The 24,399-nt window shown below is 60.3% G+C and overlaps 1 protein-coding gene across 5 annotated transcripts in view; it reads right to left on the bottom strand.

Moving 5' to 3' along the window:
* Positions 1 to 3,241: 3,241 nt before the first annotated feature.
* Positions 3,242 to 24,399, bottom strand: part of ACOT7 (acyl-CoA thioesterase 7) — a 108,764-nt gene continuing 87,606 nt past the window's right edge. For 3 of the 5 annotated variants that reach the window (XM_077151487.1, XM_077151483.1, XM_077151486.1), the window contains exons 8-9: positions 16,928 to 17,112; positions 14,658 to 14,867 (exon numbers count right to left, since the gene is read on the bottom strand). In XM_077151487.1, the coding sequence (XP_077007602.1) occupies positions 14,673 to 14,867; positions 16,928 to 17,112 (380 nt within the window). In that variant the 3' untranslated portion in view covers positions 14,658 to 14,672. Of the gene's footprint in view, positions 3,675 to 12,284; positions 12,423 to 14,657; positions 14,868 to 16,927; positions 17,113 to 24,399 lie in introns of those variants that run through there. The other 2 variants (XM_077151484.1, XM_077151485.1) reach the window with 2 other exon arrangements.

Genomic DNA, 24,399 nt, shown 5'->3' with positions numbered 1-24,399 from the left:
GTGGCTCCCGCGCCCCCCGGCCGAGCGCGGGCCGCCGGGGACCGCGGGAGTGGCTGGCGGTGGAGCGGCCCACGGGCCTGGGCATCGTCGCGGCGGCCTCCAGTGGCCGGCGCGCTCCGCTCCGCTCGTCGCTCGGCTCGGCCCCGCTGCCCGCCCCTCCCTCCTCCCTGCCGCCGCCGCCGCGCTCCGCTCCCGCCGCTCGGCTCGGCTGCGCTGGCTGGCGCGGCGCTCCCCGGGCGGCCGGGGGCGGGGGGCGGAGCAGGGCGCATGCCTCAGCCCGGCGGCCTCCGCGCCGCCCCGCCCCGTCCCCCGCCCGGTCTGTCGGTCGGTCGGTCCGTGGGTCAGTCCGTCCCTCCCGCAGCTGCGGAAGGCGAGGCCTCAGGTCCGGCGTCCCCGACCCCTGGCCCCTCTCCGCGAGGCCGGGGTCCCAGGACTCCTGGACCGCGCCGTGGTGGTCACTCCCGTCGCTGCCTTGGGGTGGCCTCAGACCGAAGCTCTGCCGACGTCGGACAGAAAGGGACCATCAGAGCCTAGGGCGGGGGTTGGGGGCTTCAGGGAGACCTTCCAGGAGGAAGCCATCTCGGGTGAACCATCAGTTGGGGGTGTGGAGAGGAAGGCCTCTGTGAGGATCTGGGAGTCCTAGCGGAATGTGGGGCAGGCGGTCAACTCATCCTCAGGGCTTGGGGGCCCAAGTAGGAGAAGGTGCAGCCTCCACCCACCCTCCCATCCCCCCAAGCAGCTGAGAAACCTTCTGGCTCAGGCCTGGGCCAGCAGCTGGGAGATGCCAGGGTGTGCAGCCTGCCAGGGCACCCCCTAGCCGGCTACCCTCCCTCCCTCAGGGGCACACTCCTCTCCATTAGAGCTCCCAGGGGCCGCACAGTCTGTCATCAGCAGATGGACAGCCTTAGCTGTCTTGGAGAGGCTTTTGGTGACCCCTCAGAACCACAAGAGTGGCCCCAGGCATTCTGCCCTCACCTCCAGCCCAGGATGGCACCTGTGTCTTCTAGGAAGCTCCTGGACCATGCCCCTCTCCCCCTGGAGGCACAAGGCCTATGGGGCGCTCTGGGCTGTGCAGCACAGCACAATCTTCCCTGGGCGTGGGGCGCATCCATGAATGGCAGTCAGAGGGTGGGCAGTGGGCACCTGACCAGGATGAGACCCAAACTAGCTGCAGACAAAAGCCACAGGGCGTTTGCCTGGGCTGGGCAGGACAGTCCACCCCTGCCATGGTCTTGCTCCCCAGCCCACAAAAACCGCCTCTACCCCAGGCACCCGAACATCTGGACAGACAGATGGGCAGCTTGTTGGGGGCCCAGGGAGTGTCGTGGGGGCAGTCCTATGAGACAAAAGTAAAGGTGTTTGTATAAAAAGGTGCCCCCCCAAACCCGGAGTACTGTTCTGTCTGCTGCATGTGCCTCCTGGAGTGGTCAGGGCCCTCGGCCTGACCCTGCTAGGGATAGGCCAGCTCCCTGCCCAGCCGTCCTGCTCATAAGTAGGCCGCGAGCAGTGGGCAGCTTGCCAGGGCCACTGCTGGTCAAATGTGGGATTTCCAAGGCAAGCCACCCCTTGCTGTGAGTCGGTGATGGGGCCCTGACGAGGTCCAACTGGCAGAGGGCATCCACCCCAACCTCCCCTCTGCCAGCCAGGCTCGCCCCCTATGCTCTACCTGTACCCTTGGCCTTGGCCTTGGCTGACTCCAAGACCTGAGAGGGAGTGGGCTTTTCATGGTGGCCCTGTAGGCCTGACTTGTCCAACACCATCTGGCACTGTGCTGCAGGCACTGTGCCTGGGCTCGGCAAATCCCCCCAGACACCCTGTGTCATGCAGTGGAGATACCTGGCTTGTTCCAGGTCACCTGGAGGACTGAACTAAGGGGTCGAATGCCAGGGCCCACCTTTCTGTGAGTGAGGGCAGCTATAGCCACCCTGGGTCCCTGTTCCCCTTGCCGGGGCCTCTGGGCTAGGCACTCTGGGGACAGCAGGGCTGGCTCTGGTCTCACAGGCCTTGGTCCAGCTGGCCTGGGCTGGGCCGCTCTGAGCCCAGGGGCCCCAACCGCAGCCTGAGGAGAAGGGCTGGGAGGCAAAGCTGCCTGGAGCACTCTGGGGAGTGTGAGGGGCAGGATGGGATAGCTGAGGCTGGCTGTGGCAGAGCGTGTCCCCTCCCCAATGCTCCCAGTCAGGAAATGACCACGTCAGCCCGGATGGGGCCCAGGACAGATTCCACAGGCTCTTAGCGGGTTGTTTCTGCACATCTGGAGCCACGTCCTCTCCAGAGGCCTGAGAGTACTCTGTGCGAGGCTGCAGCTGTCGCGGCCAGCCTCCTCCCGGCGGCGGGACAGATGCTAGCCTGAGTGGACCGCTCTTGCCGCAGCTGCCCGGGGATGCATGGCAAGGGGCCTGCCCAGACAGGTTGGGGGGGCAGGCCTGGCCCCTGCCGTGGCCTTGTCAGCTTATCTGCCCCTAAGGTTGCTGGACCAAATGCACAAAGACGCACAGTGACACTGGCAGATGCCTCCACACCACCCACACACACAGACACACAGATACCCTCACACGCAGTCAGACACGACACACACACAGACACATGCAGACCCCCTCACCTCACCACTGACATATACACACACTGACCCCAAGGGTGCAGCCCCACAAGCTGTTCCCCTGCCCCAGGCTGGGCTGGGTGGGAGACAGCAGTGGTGGGGTGGGGGTGGACGTGGGGATTGCAGGGGGCTCCCGCCACAGGCCACGTGGCTGCTCTTTCCAGCAGGTTCCCTTGCTGCTTCCTCCCAAGGGCTGGGATGTCTGGTTGTTGTTGGTCAGGTAGAGGTCCCCACAGCTGAGCGTGTCCCCTGGGTGGGCAAGGGTTTGGCTCTGCACACCTGGCCTCTCTGGGTCCTCAAGCCCACCTGGGAGGGCCTCCCCCTGCCCCTGAGGCCGACATCCCATCAGGCAGAGGACCCCAGAATCCCCCTCTTCCCTCAGCTTGGCTGCCTGTGACGTCCAGGGGGAGGAGGTGGTGAAGGGGCCCCAGGGCAGGGGAGGGAGTTGTTTCCAACCATCAAGACATGAGCCACCCACACGTCCACGCTGGGGGCCCAGGAGGGGGGCAGGCAGGCCCATGGAGTGGAGGGCCAAGGCCGCTGCAGTCTGGCCCCGAGGGAGCCACGCCCCCACGCCCCCACATCCCACATCCCACGTCAGCGCTTGGATGGCGCTGGAGAGAAAGACCAGCCGGGATTTGTGGGTCCAGTCGAACAGCAGCTTTATTGACGGTGCTGGGCTCCTTACACCTTACAGGGTGCGGGAGCATTCCCAGGGGTCCTGGGGACTCGGTGTCTGGGACGATGCTGTGCAGCATTCACACCGGAACGATATAAATAAGCTTTGGTGTACAGGATCTCAGGATGGAGCGCGGGTTAACACTGCATTACAGGACACGTCACACACCACCAGCTCTCAACGGGAATTGGGATTTTCGCTGGGGGTTGGGGGTTGGGTGTGGGGGGACTTCTGAGTAACTGGGAGCTTCTGGCCTCACTGCCGCAGGCTGCCCGAGACCCCGGCAGCAGGACGAGCGGCCTAGGGCTGCGGCTCCATCTGGCCCTGCCGTTTTGCCTTCATCTGCAGGTACCGCCCTTTGCCTTCCTCAAAGCGCCTCTTCTCGTCCTCCGTCTCCGGCTGCAGACCACATAGAAGATGTCGGGTTAGAGGCACGGGAGAACCATGCCTTGAGCCCTGTGACTGGGCCTGGTGGCCTCATGCGCGTCATGGGGCAGGGCCTTGCTGGACAGCCACTGGCCCCACCATGGAGATCAGCTGCACCCAGGCAGGCTCAGAGGCCCCCACCCCACCTGATGCCATCAGGGACACGGCCCAGTGTCAGGCCCGCCCCTCGCTACAGACCAGTGAGCCTCGGGGAAGCCTGAGCAGAGTCCCTGGGCTGTAGGCCTGCCCCTGTCACTTTTCACAGCCCAGCGTCTCTTTGGTAATGAACTTCAGTTAAAAATCTGGCTGATCATGAAACGCAGGAGGGAAGGTGTCAACAGCGAGAGCCAGGTGTGAGTGGAGGGAAAGGAGGGTGCAGGCCCAGCTTTGCCACCGGGCCATTTGCTCCACTCTTAGGGAAGGCCAGCTGCTCGCCATCTTTCCTCCCAAGGGAAATGGGGACAAAATCATTGTTAGAGACGCAGCAGGTCTGGGGTACCCCAGGATGGCTGAGCAGCCTTCAGAAAGGGGATGGCTCCTGCAAGGGGAGGGAACGGGGTGTGTGAGGAACCCACCAGGACGCCCAATAAAGGGGACCCTATCTCACGGCTATTTCCTTTTTCTGAGCAACTCTACAAGGCAGGTCCCCAAGTTCCAGGCAGCAGCCAACAGACCAGGCTTTGGCCAAAGGTTAGCTTTTGCCCCAGGTAGCCTGGTTTACACCTGCTGGTCTGGGGGGTATGGACAGCACTCTCTTTTGCTCACAGGAGTGGCCTGGCTTGGATATGGAGTCATGGAGCCCCCGTGGCCCAGCCAGGCCTGCCGCTCTGAGCTCAATCCTCAGGGACGATGTTTCAAGGGTGTCTCAGAGCCAAGGGGATGGGGCAGGTGCCCAGGTGCCCTCTGTCCACAGGAGCACCCGGCCTGGCAGTTATTTTTAGGCCTGAGTGTTTTACTGGCAAATAGTGTATTGGCAAAAGAGAACAATCAGCCAGAGGACATCCTGTCTACACCAAATATTCCCTCCCCCTCAGCCTTCTCTGAAATTGTTCTTGGAATGTCACCAGGTGTAAGCTGTCAAAATGTCGCCGGCTCAGAGCCAGTGGGACTTTCGAGTATTTGAAAAAGGGATGGGCCCTTTACAGAGGCGCTGGTTCCTATTTGAAGAGTCTTCAGTGCACACATGAAAAATGGTGGCTTTTCCCAGACACTTTATTGAAGAATTCTCTCCTACTGTTCTGGGTTGATCTCTTGCTGGCTATTTTAATAAAATTTCTGAGGCTAAATGCAATTTGACCTGAAACAGCCAGCGGAAAATGAAATGTCCCATCTCAGCGATAGCAGGCAGACCTAAGGGAGCGAGGACTCAGCGCCCGGCACCCCCGGCTGAAGTGCAAGCCCAGGACCAGGGCTTCTCAAACTGCAGGCCACCTGGGGCTCTGCTAAATGCAGATTCTAAATGAAAAGGTCTGGGTGGGTGGTCTCACTAACTCCCAAAGGACGGCCAAAGGGGCCAAGAATGCAAGGTTAAGGCCACCGAGCGAGGACAGCAAGAGCCTTTTTCCTTCCCTCCTCTTTGGCACTTGCCTGGATGTAGCAGGCCAAAACCTACAGCTCCCAGCCCCCCTGCAGCATTTCAGCCAGGAGGGCAGCTGCTGGCCAGCCTTAGGGGAAGGGTCCTGCAGGTGGGCTTTCTGTCTGCTCACAGAGCCCCGAGGCAAGCGAGCCCTGGGGAACGAGTGCGGGGTCCAGGGTCTGGAGGGGCCATGCTGAGATTTGCTGGTTTCGGAGCAGCAGCGGCAGTGCCCATGGAGTTGGGAGCAGGAGAGCTGGAGGAGGTAGGGGGATGGGCGGCGTGTTGATATCCGGCCCCTTGGCTGGGGGTCCTGGAGCGGGCCCTCCAGAGAGGAAGAGGGGCGAGAGGCTGAGAAAGCATGAGGACTTCTCAAATGTGAGCGAGAGCAACCCAGGCCTGGGGCAGGAGGTGGGTCTGCGAGGACCAGCCAGATCCTTCCCAGCCCAGGGAGCTGGTCCTGCCTCACGCTGAGACTCTCCCCACCCCCGCCCCAGTTTCTGGAGAAGTGCAACCGCGGGGTATCCGAGGGAGCCTGGAGTGGCGGAGGCTCTAAGCGCCCAACGCAGGAGCTCAGGAGCCATCACTGGGTGCCCTGGACGGAGGCACGTCTGGGGGCGGGGGCAGCTCAGGCCAGGGGGCTCTGCGCGTGTGTGGAGGGCGGACAGGGCTGAGGGCCATGAGCTGCCCGGGGAGCAGCCCCGCCCTCCATGCCTTCCATCTGTCTGGCTGGAGATTCTTCTGGCTGCCCTCACTGTACAACTGCCATTGTTCAAGACAGCTCCCCTTCCTCCCCCGAGGGTGCTCCTTCCCACCCCACCTATGGGACCCCTGCTGCCACCTTCCTGCCTCCACGCCCCGGGCCCTGCTACCCCTGCTGCCGAGGGGTCCTTCCCTGTAAGGGCCTGTGTGCAAACGGGCCTGGGCCAGTGCAGCTAAGGCCTCCCAACAGAGAGTATGCTGCAGTGAGGGTCTGGCAACCTCAAAGTAAAGCAAGCTAGTCTAACTTTCTTTAGTCTGGCATTCCCAAACTGATTTGGCCAGGAGCCCCTTTTCCTGAGGAACACCGGCTACCAGCTTGGGATGCGCTGGCTGGTAGGTGCTGGCCACACTCTCCTGCCGTCAGCTTGTGCGAGCGCCCTCGGAGCTGGTCCTTAAGCCCGGGAGGCATTGACGGGACACGGTCAAATGCAGGCAGCTCCGTCCAGCCCCCAGGTGAGCTGCCTCTGGCCCAGGCCAGAGAGCAGGGCCAGGGCCCTCCTTACTGCGTGCCCGCTCTGGCCTCTTCTCTCTGCCCTCCGGGCCCCAGGTGGGGAGCAGGCCCATCAGGAAGAGGCCTGGCACCATCACTTTCTGTGCAACGGGCCCATGTCCAGCGAGACCCTCCCAGCCAGCCCGGGCTCAGCCCTGTCATTCAACAGCGGCAGAGGAAGCGAGGAAGCCAGGCCCAGAGGCCCCGGGTGTGAGCCCACCTGAAGGGCCTCTGATCGCGGAGAGGGCCGTACAGTTCTGAGAATACAAGGAACCACATGAGGCTCACTCTAACCGGCGTGTGAATTACGTCTCGCTAAGGAGAGAGCTCTCACCTCACAGCTCACAAGGAGTGACAGCCCAAACTCAGATGGGGGGGGTGTCTCCCCTATGGGTGTCTAGGCTCCCTCCCCAACAAATCCTCTCCAGCCAAGGGAAGGGCCTCAACCAGGGGAGGCCACGTGGGTAATGGCAGAAGGGCCACGTGTGGGGACGGCAAAACCCTGGGGCGGGAAGCCCCACGCAGGGAAGGCAGCGGTCAGGCTCCATGGTTGCTTCCTACCTCCCACTGGGGAGGTCACAGCAGACCCCTCCCTGACATTAGAAATGCAGCGGGCAGGGCCACGCTGCAGATGCCTTTTGCGGTGGGGGGGGCACACATCTGTGGGTGCTGAGGCCTGGAGCACCCGCAGAAGTGAGCTGGCTGCCTCTCCCTGCATGGAGAAGAGACCGAAACCAGTCTGCGCTGGCCAGGGAGGAAATGCTCCTCTAATTAAAACCAAACACTTTCTCCACTACAGCGACTCATTCACTCATCCCACATGCGTACGTGGCGCCTTCTAGTTGCCTGGCTCTGTGACTCTCACCAGGGAGACAGGCCAACGACACAGAAAAACAGGTATACCACATAGGATGTAGGAAAGTGGCAACTGCTGTGGCAGAGAGAAAAAGTGGGGTGGGGAGAGGGGTCAGGAGAGCCAGGGGACAGCAGAGGAGGACCATGGTGAAAGAGGGGCAGCTGGGGACACCACAGAGCAGAGGGTTCAGGGCTGGCCTTGGCAGATGGAGTCCTGGCCTGGGCCCCCCAATCCATGGCAGGGACCCGGAGGCATCTGCCACAGTTAAGGCCACCGGCTGCCCTACCTAGTGCAATTCACGGGTCTTCCCCAGGGCAGTGGCCTCCTGGAAAGGAGCGTGGGGTGGACGGGACAGATGGCAGGGGTCAGCCATGGACTACCAGGGCCCTCAGTGCTTCCGCCTGCCCATGTGTGAAGGGGAGAAGGGCCTCCCCAGCCAGGCCTGCACGGGTGTGAGGTGTGTGCAAAGCGGCTGAGGCCTACCGGGGCTGACCTACCGGGTCCCTCCTGGCTCGGCTGCAGGAATTCTGGCTGATTCCGCAACAAACATGAGTGAGGGGTCTGACACTGGGCTTAGTGGTCCTTAGCAGCCCCCAGGCCGCTGGTGATGGCAGGCTAGTGACGGGGGGCAGAGTCCTGGCCTTCAGGCACATGTGCCGAACCCCCTGGGTATAACGTAGGACATCTGGGGACAGTCATTTTTTTCAAAACAATCCGGGTGGGGGAGCTGGGCAGAGGTCCAGAGAAAACAAGATGGGTCCCAGCCGGGGAGTGCTCAGTGGTTCTTTATATTCTATTTATTTTCACATAAGTTGGAACTTTTCTACAGTTAAAGATGAAAAATGTGACTGGCCTAACGAAGGCCAGGTCCAGGCACAAAGCACAGGTTGCAGGGCCAGACTCGGGGGGCTGCCCTTCCCAGGGCTCCCACTCCTTGGGCCCCTTGCCACCCCCCACCCACACCTTCCCCCAGGCCAGGGCTCACACCTACAGGAAAAACACCCAGGTGCCCTGCCAGCACAGACTGAGACATGAAAGTCCTAGTATAAATGACCCAGCAGGCGCCCCAAACAGGGGCCTATGGCTTGGTCAGAGGTGTTGGCAGGCAGTGCCAGATTTTAACCCACACCCCTCCCTCCAGGCAGCACATGCCACATGTGCAGTCCACAGGGGTATGGAACCACACCAGAGGCACGCCGCCCCCCTCTCCGTCCCTTAGCTCTGCTGTCACCACCCCCACCCCCGTGGATTTCACAGGCATTGATGACAAGGCCACACGTCTCTCAGTGACCTCATGCTGTGACTGAATGTGGCCTCCCGGGCACATGGCAGTGGGGCCTGGTGGCCAGGCCGGGGCAGGGCAGCCCCCCACAGCACCCAACACTGGATGGGCAACCATCCTTCCAGGGCGAATAGGGTGCAGGCAAGGCCCTCCTGCCTCACCCCAGGGTGTGCACATGGGGATGCCATGGGGCAAGGCTGGGGTGATCAATGACGGGACACTTACTGTCCTACCAGCTTTCGGGGAACGGCTAACATCGATGGACCCTCCATGGCCCAGGTACCGCCCCAAGCACTTTAGAATCTTCCTCAGGACATAACGAGGGAGCCCCACCGTGGCTCCCACTCCCCTCTCACTGGGGGGGTGCGGGCAGGGGGGAGAGAGGGAGGCACCAGCCCAAGGCAGTAGGGAGAGGCAACCCAGGCCCGCAGCTGCCATCCAGGCCAGTCTGTGCCGAGGGGCCGTGGGGGTGGGGCCCACTGGTGGGAGGTGGAGAGCCTGTGCCTCTGCCGCGGCCCCCCAGCCCTGAAGTAGCCTGGAGCCCACTGGGTTCACAGCTGCACAGCCACCAGTCAGCTCCATCGGGAAAGGACAAGCCCAGGGACCCCCACCACCTGGGTGAAGACACCACACGCCGTGGGCCCTGCAGGGGCCCTAGCTGAGCGGCACAGTGGGCTGTGAGCATGCTCCGTGACCCCGGGTTCCAGCAGAGGGGGGAGCAGGGCTGCGGGCAGCTGCCAAAGCCCACACTTGCTACCGAGCAGCCCAGCAACCTTCTGGTTGGCGGGTTTTTGTGGCTAGGCTTCCGGCACAGAGTCAGGCTAACTCCAGAGACCAGGCGGGTGTGGCGGTGGAAGCTGGGCCTGGGACCAGGTCTTGTGGCTGCTCTGGGTGCCAGCCGAGGGCCTGGGACCGGACAACAGGAAGGAGCCCTGATGGTCTCATCTCTCATTCCCCCAGCCCCTGCTGAAGTCTCCGCAGCCCATCCCAGCATAGGAGGGGTGTTGGGCCCCCTTAGCCTCCACCCTCGGGTGCTGCCCTACCTGTCCCCACTTGCCTTCCTCACCTGGCTACCTGGGAAGTGTCCACCAGGGCCGTTTCAGGCAGCCGAGGGCCCTCCCTCATTGTCCCAAGGGAGACAGAGGGGAACAGAGACAGCAGGGCAGTGCCCCCCCCAGCTCCAGCCCCAATGGCTGGCAGGCATCTGGCCTCCCAGGCAGGGAGCTCCGACAGGCAGCTCCCCCATCCGGGTGGCTGGGTGTGGAGCCAATGGAACGCGACAGATGGCTCCCGGCATGCTGCCCCCACCCACGACCCAGCTGCCGCCTCCTCTTGGGCCTGTCTCCCTCCATCCGGCAAAGTAAATAAATACATAAGTTGTTGACTGTTACTGTTTTTAATGGGGGTGGGGGTGTAGGAGAAGGAAGAAGCTTCTCTGGGGGAAATCAAATGTTTTGTTCAAGGGCCCGAAGCTGTTGGTGGGAGAAGGGCTTGTGTACCTCAGGGCCACCGGAGTGGCTCCTGGCAGCTCAGGCACCAACCTGCAGCCCCAGGCATGACCTGTAGCCCTGGGCACCCACCTGCAGCCCTGGTGCCAAACTGCAGCCTCAGACACCCACCTGCAACCTATGGCACCTATCGGCAGCCCGGGCACCCACCTACAGTCTTGGGCAAGCTCTTCTGAGGAGGCCTTGGGTAGCCCTGGGTTCCTGGGGGGCTCCCTGTGCACATTTGGAGAGAAAGGAGCATTGACAGCAATGGAGTGTGCAAGGCGCCTGCCTGGCAGAAGAGGCAGTGGGAGGCTGGGGTGGGCGAGGGGCACAGACCCGACTCTGGACTGTCGTGGGCCTGGCCGAGTGACCTCAGGGGTGGTGCTTGCCTCCGGGGGCCAGGTTCTCACACCTATACATGGGGACCTGACGAAGCGACATGGCGAAGTGCTTCATGTACTGTCTAGTGCAGAGAAGCCCTCACACTGTGTGCGTGTGTGCACACATGTCACATGCACAGCTTCTGGGATCGAGCACAGCCCTAGGCACTGGCAGCTGCTCTGAGGACACGCCTGAGGGCTGCCCTCCCACCTGAGGCCCAGGGGCCTTGCAGCCTCCCTCAGGGTGCTGCGCGCTAACCGCCCCCACCCCACCCGCAGGTTGCCCACTGCCGCCCTCTGGGCTCGCCTCCACTGCAGAGGAAGCCTGAGGTTTTCAGAGCCCAGTGCTGCAGGCCAAATGTTTTCCATCTTGTGTTTTCTGTGCTTCGAGAACACACATTTGGAACTTGGCACAGAGGGCAAATGACTAAGGCCCACTTGGCTAAAATCAATAGCTCGTCCTTTCTCTAATTAATGACTATTCAGTGCAATATTCCAGGGGCGAAATCACAACTTCCTGTGGCCTTACAGACACGGGTCTTCCTAATTCGGAGGGCCCTCTGTGGACCTCTCCAGGGCCACAGTGGGAAACAAGAGGGGTCTGGGGCAGTCACACAGGCAGTGACAAAGTTCTCTGATGACCAGGGCTGCCCCACGTGGCTTGGTGGGGGCAGTGACGTGGACAAGAGGCCATCAGGCCAACGATGACGAGTTTGAGCATCCGAGGGCCGCTGGCCTCACAAGCCATGGGGTCGCCAGGTCCAGGTCAGCCCAAGGGCTTGACATCAGTAGGGCTGGGCCAAGCCAGGCCAGGTGGTTGCAGAGCCCCCCACGGCCATGGCCTGCACACCTGCACTAATTAACCCTTCTGTGCCTGTGGACACAGGACTCACTCCCCAGGTGTGCGGGCCACATCAGGTGTAATGATGTCCTGGAAGCAGGTGGGTCAGGCCTGCCCTCGTCCTGCACCTGCATGGCATGGGGGACGGCGCCTTTCTGTGAACTGGCCAAGATCCTCTGTGACGGGGCAGGGCCACCCAGCACCCTCGGGTCAGAGCCTCTGATTTGGATTTGGGGAGCTGAGCAAACCCGTCTTGTAGACTCCATTTCCGATACCCATATGCTCTGGGGCTGAGCAGACAGAGCCATGGTTTGTGTGGGAAGACACGAATTTTCCCAGTGGTCCACAGAAGCTGTTCTACGAGCAGTGCTCTTTCAGGATCAACGTCAGTGGTGCATTTGGAACGAAGCACTGGGCTTGTAACCAGCCAAGCAGCCCCACTCCCTTGCCACCCTGCCTACTTTCTGCTGGAGACCCAGGCCAGGACACTGGCACCTCCGACCCCAACAATGACACGGTGATGTCCCTCCGGGCTCTCAGGGACAGTAGCTCCCATGTCTTTAAAGAAGTAGTGGCCAGAGCTGCGTCCACACCAGGAGCCAGGGAAGGCTGCTTCTTAGGGGCTTAAACATATACACAACTTGCTTCTCACTCTCCCAGGGACAGAAAAGGCTTCTCCCTCCCCAGCGGGGAAGAAAGCTCCCATTGGAAGCGTGAGAGCCCTTCCAGTGCCCATGCCCAGGGAGCCAGGGCTCCAGAGCCGCAGTCAGGGGCTTCCTTGTGGTTGCTCTGGAGAGGCCACTGGACCAGCCCCGATCAGCAGTCTGAGGCTCAGGACACTTGTCCCCCAAGGCCCCAGGGTGGGGCCCAGCCTGGTTCTCGGGCCCACAGCGCGCCAGGCTCAGCGTCTGCCTCTTTTAATAATTAGCCTGGAACGGGCAGGCAGCTGCGGGGGGCGTGCGGCAGGCCCTCCCCACATACAATATTCATCAAGAAGCAACTCCGATCAGCAAGGCTGCCTTCCACGCAGGGCCCTGGGGATGGGAGCTAAAAATAGACCCGAGGTTGAAGATGCGCTGTGGATGGAGGTGGGAGGGGGACAGCAGAGGGGGAGGAGGGTGTCCATGGAGACATAGTGGTATCCCCTGCCCACCGTGGGCCAGCCTGGGCCCACTGGAGGGGACTGGCATGCACACCTGGACGTGCACAGTGGACACGTGTGCTCTTTGAACTAAAACCACTGGGAACTTGTCTCCTGTCGGCGGTCCCTGAGTAAGCACCAGTAGTCTGGACTGGAGCTAAAAACCCTCTCTGGGGAGTCCGCCTGGCCCTCCCTGTCATGGGCCATTTTTAGCATCACCAGTGGCTCAGGGACACCTCAGGGAAGAATCAAAGACAAGCTTTAATTAGCAAGGAATGACAGCTCGGGTGGAAACCGACCAGTGCCAACACAGTGGCCCTGCAAACCCAAGGGATTTGGCCACTGCAGGCTGCACTCACATGGGCTGCCCTTTCCACACGGGCCCCTGCAGTCGCCCGCTGTGCCTGGGGGCCACTTGCCTCCCCGGAGCCTACAACACCTGCCCACTGCCCAGGCTTCAGGGTTCTAGAGAGAATGGGCAGCCTCCCAGGTCCACAAGAGGCCCAGGCCAGGGATAACTTTCCAGCTCCGCGAAGGTCAGAGGTCCCCACGCCAAAGTGTGCCATGACCATCAGCCACTCTGCATGAAAGACTAGACTCCAGGCCCTCCTTCTCCCAGAGCCCCCAGTGCTGGTCCTGGCATGGGCTGGGGTCTGGGGTCTCACCCACGCTCAGCCTGAAGGGCCCAGTCAGCTGGGGGCAGCAGGGGCCCCACCTGTCGATGCACGGCCTTGCCATACCCCAGTGGCACCAGCAGACATGGGAGCCCCAACGGCATTTGCAACATGTGGGGTGTGCGGGGCGGGGAGGAAGGGGCCTGCAGTTGCTGGCCAATGGGAGGAAGTTTAATGCTCTGAAGTGGCCAGGGAGGGCAGGTCCCACACTAAGAGGAAATACTAGAGAAATGGCACAAGGAGCCAGCTCCACGAGGTCCTGGCTGAGGAGTGGCAAGTGCAAAGGCCCTGGGGCGGGGTGAGTTTGGGTGTTCGAGGGATGAGAGAAGGGTGGCTGGCCTGGACTCCAGGCTCAGGGCACCGAGTAGCACTGATAGTTAAGGCAGGAGGGAGAGCCAAGGCCAGATCCAGCGGGAGGGTAAAGTGGGGGTGCAGCAGGGAGGGGTGTGGGGCTATTTGGGAGGGAGTGCTGCCAGGGTTCGAGACTGGGTGGGTGTGGGCAAGAAGGGACCAAGCAGTTGTGAGTTGGCCCAGTTCCCAGTCCCTTTCCCAGGGAGGGACATGCTAGGGGGTGAAGGTTTCCTTTGGGTGGGATGACTTGCCTCTGAAGTGGCCACAGAGACTCTGTGGAAAGGCAGAGGTCAACTTGGAGTCCTGAGTGAGCATGGTGACACCTGAGGCTCCAGAGACCTGACCAGCTAAGGAGAGGGGAGGTGTGGGCTGGGAACTGAGAAGCCCACCGTTTAGGGGGCTTGGGGGTACGGGTGGGGGCAGAGAGCCTGTAGGCCATCGAGAGCCAGGGCCCGGCCAGTCGTGCCCAAGCCCAGGGGAGCTTTCACCACATAAAGACGCATTGTCTTAGGGTCTTGGTGCGGGCAGCAGGGAAGGGGAATCCCAGGGAGCAGAGGAGGGGGGAGGACGGGATTCGGTCCCACAACAGAGAAGCTGGGGCCGTCATCCTGGTCGGTTTCCACCCGAGCTGTCATTTCTTGCTAATTAAAGATGCTACCCAGGGCTCTGAGTCAATATGGAAAAAAGGCTAGGGAGGGTCCAGGAGAGGACCTGGGGCGAGCCTGCCTCCCAGGGCAGGGCACAGATAGGGAGGGTTCTGGGAAGAGGCGGCCCAAGACCCAGGAGGAGAATCTGACACGGACAGTCTCCGGGGTCAAGGACAAGACAGCTAAAACCTGCCCACAGCAAGGGTGGGGGCGAGGCCCCAGTGCAGGGCAGGGGGAGTGGGGAGCAGTTTCTAACAGAAGAGGGGGAGAGGGAGGAGCGAGGGAGGGCAAAGGGCCAGGCCTCTGGGGGCTGGGGTGGCCTGAAGCTCCCACCCGGGCCCTGAGCACGGTCGTGCATGGGCAGGCCCGGCCAGACAGCCGGGGGCGTCCTCAGCCCCAGGAGAAGCCAGACAGAAGCTCGCCCCAGGTTTCTGGGGGAGAAATGAGCTTCTAAATGTAGCATGTTGCTTTTTCAAAGAGATTTTTAGGCCATGCTTTTCTCCAGAAGGCTGGGCAGCGAAGCAGGAGCCAGGCCGGCCCCCAGTGTGGGTACAGAGGGCGGCAAGGGGCAGGGGCTGTGACCACGCCCAGGGCCCAGCTTCCTCCAGCACCCTCGACCTACCGTTGTACTTGGCCTTGTGGTCTCGAGGGCCTCCCCCAGGGCTGGCATGAGGTTACCCTAGAGAAGCGGGGAAGGGGGAGGGCACGGGCAGCCCCCGTGACATGCACTTGCAAGGTAACTCACTGGAGGAAATTTATAAACCACCACTGGCCTCAGGGCGGGTGATTCCTGCATTCACCCACTGGATACCCAATCATGCACTCCTCCTGGTCAAGCAGCCTGATCACTGCCCCACACTGGGCGTGGCCAACAGATGTCAAGTGTCTTGAGACCCCCCTCAGTGCCACGCCCCCCTGGCCCACTCCCACCCCATCCCCCTGAGGCCCCATTTCTTAGCCTTTCTCCCGATGACACCCTGACCAGGTCAGAGACCCTGGACGGCCCCCACCGTACCCAGCCAGGCCCTGTCGAGCTGGCCCTCGGAGCCTCTGCATGGGACGGCTGTCCCTCTTGCACCCCTCACCGGGGGCTGCCCTCGGGGTGCTCCTGCCCGCTCTCCAGATGCCACTCTACCCTGGCGTCCTCCGGGACCCCCCACCCCCCACCCCAAGGTTCCACTTCCTGGGGGATCGAGTCTCATTCTCAAGGGCCGGTCCGTCCCTCCCCTGGGCCTCACACTCCTCCAGGGCAGGTGCCACACAAGGGCAGGTCTCGCCTGTCTACAGGGCACCCACGATGCCCGGGGAGCAAATCATCCTTCCCCCCGTGACGCTCATGGCCTGGTGGGGTGACAGCAACCAGCAAACGACCCCAAAACCTGCACCAGGGAGAGGTGGCCTGGAGCCTCAGGGCCAGGAGGGGGAGGGGGCAGCTGGGCAGGGTGAGGCTCCTCTGAGGGGACGTCAGAGCCCATGCCAGGAGGACAAGGCCTGGGGTAGGAGGTTCAGAAGGTCTGGGTGTGGCCAGGGAGCTGGTGGGGTGTGAGAGCAGAGGGGGGCTCTGGACGAGGGCAGGGCACAGGTTGGGGGCGGCCGGTGAGGTGCAGAGGGTCCCCACCCGGAGGGGGCTGCGTGCTCTTCTGAGTTCCCGGCAGTTCTCAGCAGGGAGGTGACCTGCTCTGGGCCAGTGAAAAGGAGGTGGCTCTGGCCATCCTTGGAGCCAGGTGTGCATGTGTCACTGTGCAGGGGTGTCACTGTGCGTGGATGTGTATGAGCATGTATCTGGGTGTGTGAATGCGTGCACTGTTGTGTGTGTGTGTGTGGAGAGCAGGCAGGGGCTGTGGGCTGATCGGGTGTGAGCGGGAGGCTTGGCCCAGGTGAGAAGCAGCAGGGCAGTCCGAGGACCCCTCCTGAAGGAAGTGACAGGACTTGGCAGGGGTAAGGGCGCAAAGGGAGCCAACGGGGCGTCCTGGGGTCGCGGCTGTGTCGTGAGCTGAGATGAGGGACGGGGAAGGACAGGGAGGCACTGGCCCCTGCAACTGGCGTGAGAAGATGATGGCGCAGATGCTCATCAGAGCTGCTAACCACAGCCTCGGAAATTCTGCTGATTTTATCACTTGGGTCGTAGAGTCCCTGGGTGGTGGCCACAGACCTCTGTTTCTGTGACAAGGACAGCATAGCTGCCTTTCTGGGCCGGGCTGAGACCCGCTGGGGACCTGGGGCCCCTCCAGAACCCAGCAGCTCTGGAAGATCAGGTACAGGTCAGAACATGGACCCTCAGTGGGCAAAGACCCCACACAAGAGGACGTGTGGCCAGGCCTCCACTACCCACATGCCCTGCGTGCTCTCTGCACACCCTGGCACAGCCAGCCTGGCAGCCCAAAGCAGGGTGAAGCCCAGAAGCCAGGCAGTCCCCTGGGCCCCCGGGACTCCTTCAGTCTAAGGGCCTGGCTCGGTCAGTATCAAGCCGGACAGGAAGGCCCGGCACTGGTCTGCTGGCCCTGGGACCAGACCTTCATCACCTAGGAAATATAAAGGGGCCTCTCTCATCCTGTCGACCTGATGCTACAGTCCCTACAAAGTACACAGAGTCGGCAATCAATAGCCCTGGACCCCTGGGAGCTGAGCCAGCAGCAGGGGCCAGCAGGAGCCCCACTGCTCCCAGCAGCACAGGGTGCCCACTCGGGCCACCCCGCCTGAGGCTGGGGTCCCAGCACACACATGGCGGTGTCCACTCACCATGAGCTGCGGCACAGGCAGCGACCTGCCCTCCTGGCTCAGGGACACGTAGGTGAAGAAGGCACTGGCAGCCCGGTACCGCTTCTGCAAGCTGTCCACCACGGGGTCGGCGTCCACCAAGACCTCGATTTCCATGGACTTATTGCTCGTGAAGGTCATGCGCCCCGAGATGGTGATCACGTACCCTGCGGAGCACGGGGAGAACAAGCGTCACGGGGGCTCCAGGCCCAGGGTGGGGGCAGGCAGGACTGGACAGGGATGAGGGACGTGGCCAGGGCAAGGGGGCAGGGACTGCATTTGGGGGTGTGGCCAAAGCCTAGAAACAGCTTATTAACTGCAATGAACCGAGGCATGGTTAGGTCACATAGAATTTTAGCAACTGCAATGAAGTTAAAATGACGAAATATGAGAATACTCATTAGTAGCTCATTAATTTTCATCTTCCTGTGAGGGGACATGTATTTTGATCACCCACATAAATCTCAGAGTTGGAAAGGATCTGGGTGGCTGCTGGAGTGACCCTTTCCCACAAGCAGGGATCTCTCTATCCCCCGAGGAGGGCGGCACTGCTGGAGCCCACCCAGAGTCACCCGTGCCCCTGGCAGCCAAGCCCAGCCTGCTCTTGTGCAGCTCCAGGGGACAGGCTTAGCCCTGCCGCAGGCCTCTCCCCGGCCTGGTGTCCTTGGCAGTCCCCGGCCCCACCAAGGTGAGGGCTGCCCCCTGCCGCTCTGATATCACCAAAGACACATCTCTCGTTGTCCCTGGCCCCTGCCCAGCTGCCTGGCTCCAACATTCCTGAGGCCCGCCAGATAGTCCCAGCCAAGGCATCACACTGTCTGTGGCCAAGGCCCTGTGGCCAGGTGTGGGAGCTTACCCTTCCCGGTCTGCGACCACCAGAGAACTCCCTGGGGAGCCCCAGGGCCCTCCTGGGGTCAGATCGCAGGTGACCGTGCTGTCAACCTCACGGCACCTTCCTCCAGGGACGGCGATGGGACAGGAGGTGCCCACCTCTGCGCTGCTGCAAATTGACCCGTCCTCCCAACCACGGCACCCCGCACGTCCCCACGCCAATACAGGTTTTCTTGCTGATGATGCTACCACCCAGGCCACGTTTGTTCCCACTTCCCTGACCCTAGTGTTTCCAGCTCTTGTCTCAATCCTAACCCGGGCTCGCTGTGCCCACACACCTGTGCACCACGAGCATCCACCCTGGCAGCCGCAGCTGCACCAAGAGCTGAACCTCTGTCCCCTCCCACCCTCCTAGTCCTGGCTCCCCCTCACCCCCGACCTGACCTGGGTCCTTTAACTGCACCGAGCTCTGCCAGGTGGCACGCTGGGCCCAGTGCCCAGTGGAGGGAGGTCACCAGAACACAGCCATCGCTCTTATTGGTGTTGACTGAGGGGGACCCCTAATGGGGGGGGGGGGGTCCAGGTGAAGGGCTGATATCTGGCGGCTGTGACCTCCCTTGACAAGTGGTCAGGTGTCCCTCGGCCAGCAGGCTCAAGAAAACCTCCCAAAGTCAGGCTGCTGGGGCCAGTTCTAGGGAAACTGGTTCTCACCATGAGGACTTTTAAATGCAACCCGTCCCAGGAACCCCAATGTCCAAGCTCCAGCTGGGCAGGCCCCGTGAGACATGCCAGAGAGAACCAGGAAAAGAGGCAAGTGGCGAGTAGCATGGCAACTGTTAGGGGTGAGTGTGCAAGCAGCCAGAGGCGGGAGCGGTGATAATGTGTTATAAGACTCTGGAATTTTCCATACCACATTCGGCTTTGTACTTACAGGGAGAGGTTCCTGCTGGACAGGGCCATTTGTGAGTGTGGGAAGGAAGGAGCCACGTGGTCAGCGGCAGGTGGCATTAAGGGAGTTGGAAGGTGTGTTAGAATCACGGCCACAGCCTCCACAAGCAGGCCCCAGATGCCACGCCCCGGGAGCAGGCCGCGGCGGCCTCACCTCCAGCTGAGCCGTGGGCAGACGGAGCAGGTGGCACCCGAGGGGCACCATGACGGTCACCACAGTGGGGCCTCCCTGCCCAAGGCCCAGCCCCAGCCCCTGTCACTAATGGTCAGGTAAGGGTCAGGAGCACAGAGCCTGGAAGCAGGGAGAGGCCCTTCTCACGGGACGAGACCAGCAAGGCCTTGCAGGGGCCACCTGCGGGCTTGGAGGAGCGGCTGTGCTTCAACACCAGGGCCATTTCTTTGGAAAACCACCAGGAAACACGCCTTCCTGCTGTCTCCCAGCCCCCTGCCCACCTGCCGTGGTTATCGGGCTAGCTGTAGCTTAATTCCTGAGTTAAAAACCGGAAGAAACTTCCAATGCCAATTGAAAGTGATTTCAGGCATTCAGGAGGTTATTCTTGGTCTGAGCAAGAGACAAAGTGACAGAAAGAGAAAACTGCCCTGAGTGCTGCCAAGGGCTCCTGCCGCAGCTGTTGCTTCGAAGTAGGTGGTCCGGGAAGTTTTCTATTACAGTCGAAACGTGAACTTTTTCTTCCTTCAGAGAGAGCAACACCATTATTCTAAAACAAGCTGCAAGTTTTAACATCGGCTGGCCACTGCGGTAAAATATTTAAAGCTGGAAACTCGAGGACTGACTCGCTGGAACTGTGAGTGGTCATGTTTGGGTGGTTCAAAGACAGACCATCAGCTCCAGGCCCAGCAGTTGCCAGGAGAGCTCGGAGCTTCCAAAATCCCTATGTGGTGACCCGCTGAGGGCGTCCCTGCCCCTGAGGGCACCCCAAGGCCGGCCCTGGGCAGTATCCCCCCCACAGACCACTGTCACGGGTTTTGTTCAACCCAGCTGTCCAGAGGGGTCCCTAATGAGGTGCCTCGGGAAAAGCGCCCCCAGGGCCCTGTGCCTGCCCATCAGCTCCAAAGCAGGAGGGAGGCACACGCCCAAATCTTCCACGTCCTGCTTCCCCCATCCCATCAGTCTCTGCAGCATCACAGCCCCTCAGGACCAGAGAGAGCAGCTCGTTCCCCATCCAGGTGGGGGGGTTTGGAGTCACCAATGATGCGGGAACCAACATCCTAGCATCTGAAGGTTCCCCCCACACCCTCGCTCTCTGCGTCAACGGCCTCCATGAGCTCTGGGAAGCTTCCAACCAGGCCAGCGCCTGGACCACCCAAGCTGCCAACAGAGAGTCGTCACTACGTGCCCAAGGCCCCTTAATTGGATGTGGCTACTACAAACTGCTGGAGGCCATAGGAGGTGGCCATGATCAGGGGCCAGAGGGTGGCCAGGTCCAAGGGGATCAAAAGGCAATGCCAGGGGCCCAGCATGGGCTACTTGGAAGCCTGGCCGTCCTGTGCAGAGTGGACAATGACGCTGAAGGTCAGGCCTCCTTCCTGCGAGGTCTGGCTTGTTCTGCTCCCAGAACAAGGGAGCACAAAGGGTCACCGGAGCAGCCAGAGGAGCTGCTCACCTCCTGAGCCAGCCTCAATGGGGTGAGCACGGGGCCTCTCATGCCCCCGAGCTATCTGCCTGCCTGCTTGTCTGTGTCCTCAACACAAACTTGGCACCAAGCAAGCTCAGGACACTGGGTGTCCCCTCGGAGCAGGAGAGTCCAGCCTGATTCCTTGCTCATTTCAATCCATTTGTCTCAGGAACTGCCAAAGAAAACCTGGCCCGGAGAAGCCTGGCCTGGAGGGGCCAGACGGTCAGCCCCAAGAGCAGAGAAGCCACCCTGGAGTTTTCTTACACCCACCTCTAAGAGTTGGCAGGACCAGTGTGAGGTGGGAAACAGGTCAGCCAGGCAAAGAGTCTCCCAATGGCAGTGGGTGCACTGTGGCCCCACGAGGCCAGCAGCAATGTGTCCTGGGACAGGCACAGGGGTGTGGGGTCCGCTCTCCTTCCTCAGGGGGAGGCTGGGAGAGGAGTAAACTGGATATTCACCAGGAAGCCTCCTGGGGAAAGCAGGGCCCACCGAGGCCCTGGAACAAACACCCTGGGACAAGGCACATGGGCTCTGGAGTTGGACAGAGTGGGCCTTGAATCCCAGCATGGCTATTTGGCAGGTGGCAGGCCAGGAAACTTAACTGTGACACAGCTTTCCTGTGCAAGGTCCAGGGCATGTCTGCACTTCAGGGAGCACAGTGGTCGGGGGTGACCCTGAAAAGGGACACCTGGTCCCAAGATGACTTCATTGAGCACTCTATAGGCCTCGCTGACCTTTCAGGGGCAGCTTCCTGCACAGTTTTAAGGGAGAGTCCATCAACCCATGAGTCCATCCTTGCTCTGTGGTCACACTGATGTCGCCTCCACACAGGGGTTCTCTAGTGAACCCCTGGACCTGTGAATGGGACCCTGTTGGGAAACAGGGTCTTTGAAGACGGATTAGTTAAGATGAGGCCAAACTGGATGAGGGTGGGCTCAAGTTCAGTGTGGCTGGGGTCTTCCTAAGACGGGCAGAAGCGGACAGATGAAGGGAGGCCATGTGCCCACAGGCAGACAGTGCCATGGATGGCCAGAAGCCAGACCCCCTGCCCAGGGCCTGCAGAGGGTGTGCTGCCCTGCCGGCACCTTGCTTTCAGATTTGTGGACTCCAGAACTGTGCAACAACACATTTCTGTGGTTTCAAGCCCTTCCTGTTTGTGGTGCTTGGGTTCTGGCTGCCCCATGTTAATTACAACCTCCACCCCTCAGGTTAATTAGGCCACAAGGTCATTAGCCCAGGGCAGTGATTTCCTTGGGCTCCGAGTGCTCACTGTGTAACAGGCACCCCCAACCCAAGTGGGAAGGCTGATTTCTCTGACAACATCTCAAGGAGGCTACAGACCCATGCACTTAGAGGGGGCAGAAGAATCCTGCTTTAGTTTGTTAAGCTGCTGGAATGGAATGTACCAGAAATGGAATGGCTTTTAAAAAGGGAATTTAATAAGCTGCAAGTTTATAGTTTAAAGCCTATAAAAATGTCTCAAGTAAGGCATCCAGGGAAAGATACCTTAATTCACCGAAGGGTGATGGGTCTGCAACCCCTCTGTCAGCTGGGAAGGCATGTGGCTGGCATCTGCTGATCCCTTGTTCTTTGGGCTCCATTGCTTTCAGCCTCTGTTTCCTGTGGGGGGTTCTTATTTGGCATCTGTGGGCCTTCACTTAGCTCCTCCGGGACACGACTCTGGGTTCTGGCCTGCTCAGCGTCTCATGGGAAGACACGTGGTGATGCCTGCATCTTCAAACACCCAAGTCTCGTGTAGACTCTGTCAGCTCTGAAGCATGTGCCCTCCAAGCGTGTGTGTGCATCAGCTCTACTCTGAAGTTTGTGTTAACTCTGGCTCTCTTCAAAATGTTTCCTCTTCTAAAGGATTCCAATAAACTAATCAAGACTCACCTAGAATGGGTGGAGTCACACATCCATTTAAACAGAAGCTCACACAAGGGGTGCAAGGGTAGTTCAGTGGTAGAATTCTCGCCTGCCATGTGGGGACCTGGATTTCATTCCCAGTCCATGCACTTCCCAAAAAACAAATGAAATAAGCAAAACAAACATACAAAAACTCAACAAATGGTGCTACAATAACAGGGCACTCACATGGAAAAATAATGAAATATGACCCCGCCACACAGCATACAATAAAAAGCTCACACACCACAACTGGGCAAGCCAGGTCTCTGTGGTGATAATCTAATCAAAAGTTTCCACCCTACAATACTGAATCAGGATTAAAAGAAACAGCTGCTCCCACAAGATAGGATGAGAATGAAAACACAGCTTTTCTGGGGTACATAACAGATTTAAACCAGCACAGATCCTAACAGAAGTGCCATTTAAAACAAATCACTCCGTACATTGTCCTTTGTCTGCAGCAGGCACGTTTACCCTGAGCTGCCTCCAACGCTGTCCAGATGAATAAAATGGGTTATCGCCTTAGCAAGGGAGTGTTCTTTTCAGTTCGTGAAGAACACAGGACAACAACACCTACAATACCCTTCCCGGGCTCTAGTTGGCAGTGGTACCAGGTCTGACCCGGAGGTAAGACTGGATCCTGCGCTTGGCCCCCCAGCGAGGAGCTGGCCCCAGAGGTGGGGACCCCAGGGCTCCCAATATGGAAGACGGCTGCCAGCCCCGAGTTCCAGTGCCAAGGCTCAGGGACAGACAGGGATGGCCAGGGGGCTCGCTGCCTCTGTTCTAAGCCTCCCAACCTTGGAGGTGCCCAGGACCCACAGCTAGGGAGGCTTGGGCCAGAGCAGGGGCGTTTCCTCTCCAACTGCATCGAGACCTCCAAGGCCTGACCACCCCTTCCCGCTTTCCTGGGTGCTTGGTCAGCATCCTACCCCGGGGCTGGCTGGAGAAGATGCAGAGTTGGGGGGAGGTCCAGCTCACTGAGGGGCCGGAGCCCTCCCTGCCTTCCCGTGTCAGCAGGAGTTAACGAGCATCACAGCCAGCAGGCTAGCGGCCCCTGAAGACATCCTTGTCCCACTTCTGGGAGACAGGGAGTGTGACCTCACCTTGCTAGAGTGTTCTGGCAGGCGTGGTTAAATTACAGACCCTGGGGTGGAGGGGTGGGGGGAGAGACTAGGCTGGATTATCCAGGGGTCTATAAACGTGGGAGAGGGAGGCAGAGGGGGTGGTCAGAGGGAGGCGAGCCCAAGGAGGAGGGGCCAGCGAGAGCCATGCTGCTGCTCTGATGACAGAGGAGGAGCCATGAGCCAAAGCGTGCAGGCGGCCTCTGGAAGCGGGAAAAGATCAAGGAATGGGTGCTCCCGGGGAAAGTCCAGAAAAGAACGCAGCCTTAGCCCCTGAGCCCCATTCCAGATTCCTGAACCACAGAACTGTGAGATAAATGTGTTTTTTCAAGCCACAATGTTTTTGTTAATCTGTTACAGCAGTGATAGAAAACTAACACATCTATCCAGGTGGCAGCTAACCTGGATTACTTAAAAGTAGTTCACAGCTTTTCTGGGCCCTAGAAAATACTACAAAAATCAGGAGCTCAATGCTTTATGGAGCTCAGAGAATGATTAAAATGGCAGCATCCTAGCATCCACTGTCTAAAGCTGCATTTCCATGCTTCAAGCAAGCTCTGTGACAGAGAAGAATCTAGAAATCCAGCTGAGCCTCCAAGAAAGAACATGTGGACTCTTAAGGTGATGCTGGCCGGGCACTGTCAGCCTCCCGCCACGGAGTGAGGGGAGTGAGGGGCACCAGGCATCTGGTCCCACACCTGGGACCAACTCCTCACTCCGCCAGGGCCCGCTGTGAGTCCATCAGATGTGTTTTTGAATCCAAGAAAAAATGAAGGGCCCTTTTGCATTGCATCTTCTCTGTTTCCTCAGTCTTTTATTTGGCAGCCCCAGCTATCTGGTTCCTATCTGAATTCGGGAGTCAGAGCTAAAACCTGATTCCTCTTGCGAGTTCCAGAGAGCAGACCCTCGTAGGTACACTGAGAAGCTCGGAAGTGGCCCTACGCCAGTGTAGCCACAAACTCTGGCAGGGGAGGCTGCTGCTTTGGAAGACCCTGCCTGCCCTGACTCT

This window comes from Tamandua tetradactyla, chromosome 2 (assembly GCF_023851605.1).
Source record: "Tamandua tetradactyla isolate mTamTet1 chromosome 2, mTamTet1.pri, whole genome shotgun sequence".
Taxonomy (NCBI): Eukaryota; Metazoa; Chordata; class Mammalia; order Pilosa; family Myrmecophagidae; genus Tamandua; species Tamandua tetradactyla.
This window is presented reverse-complemented; position numbering and strand designations above follow the sequence as displayed.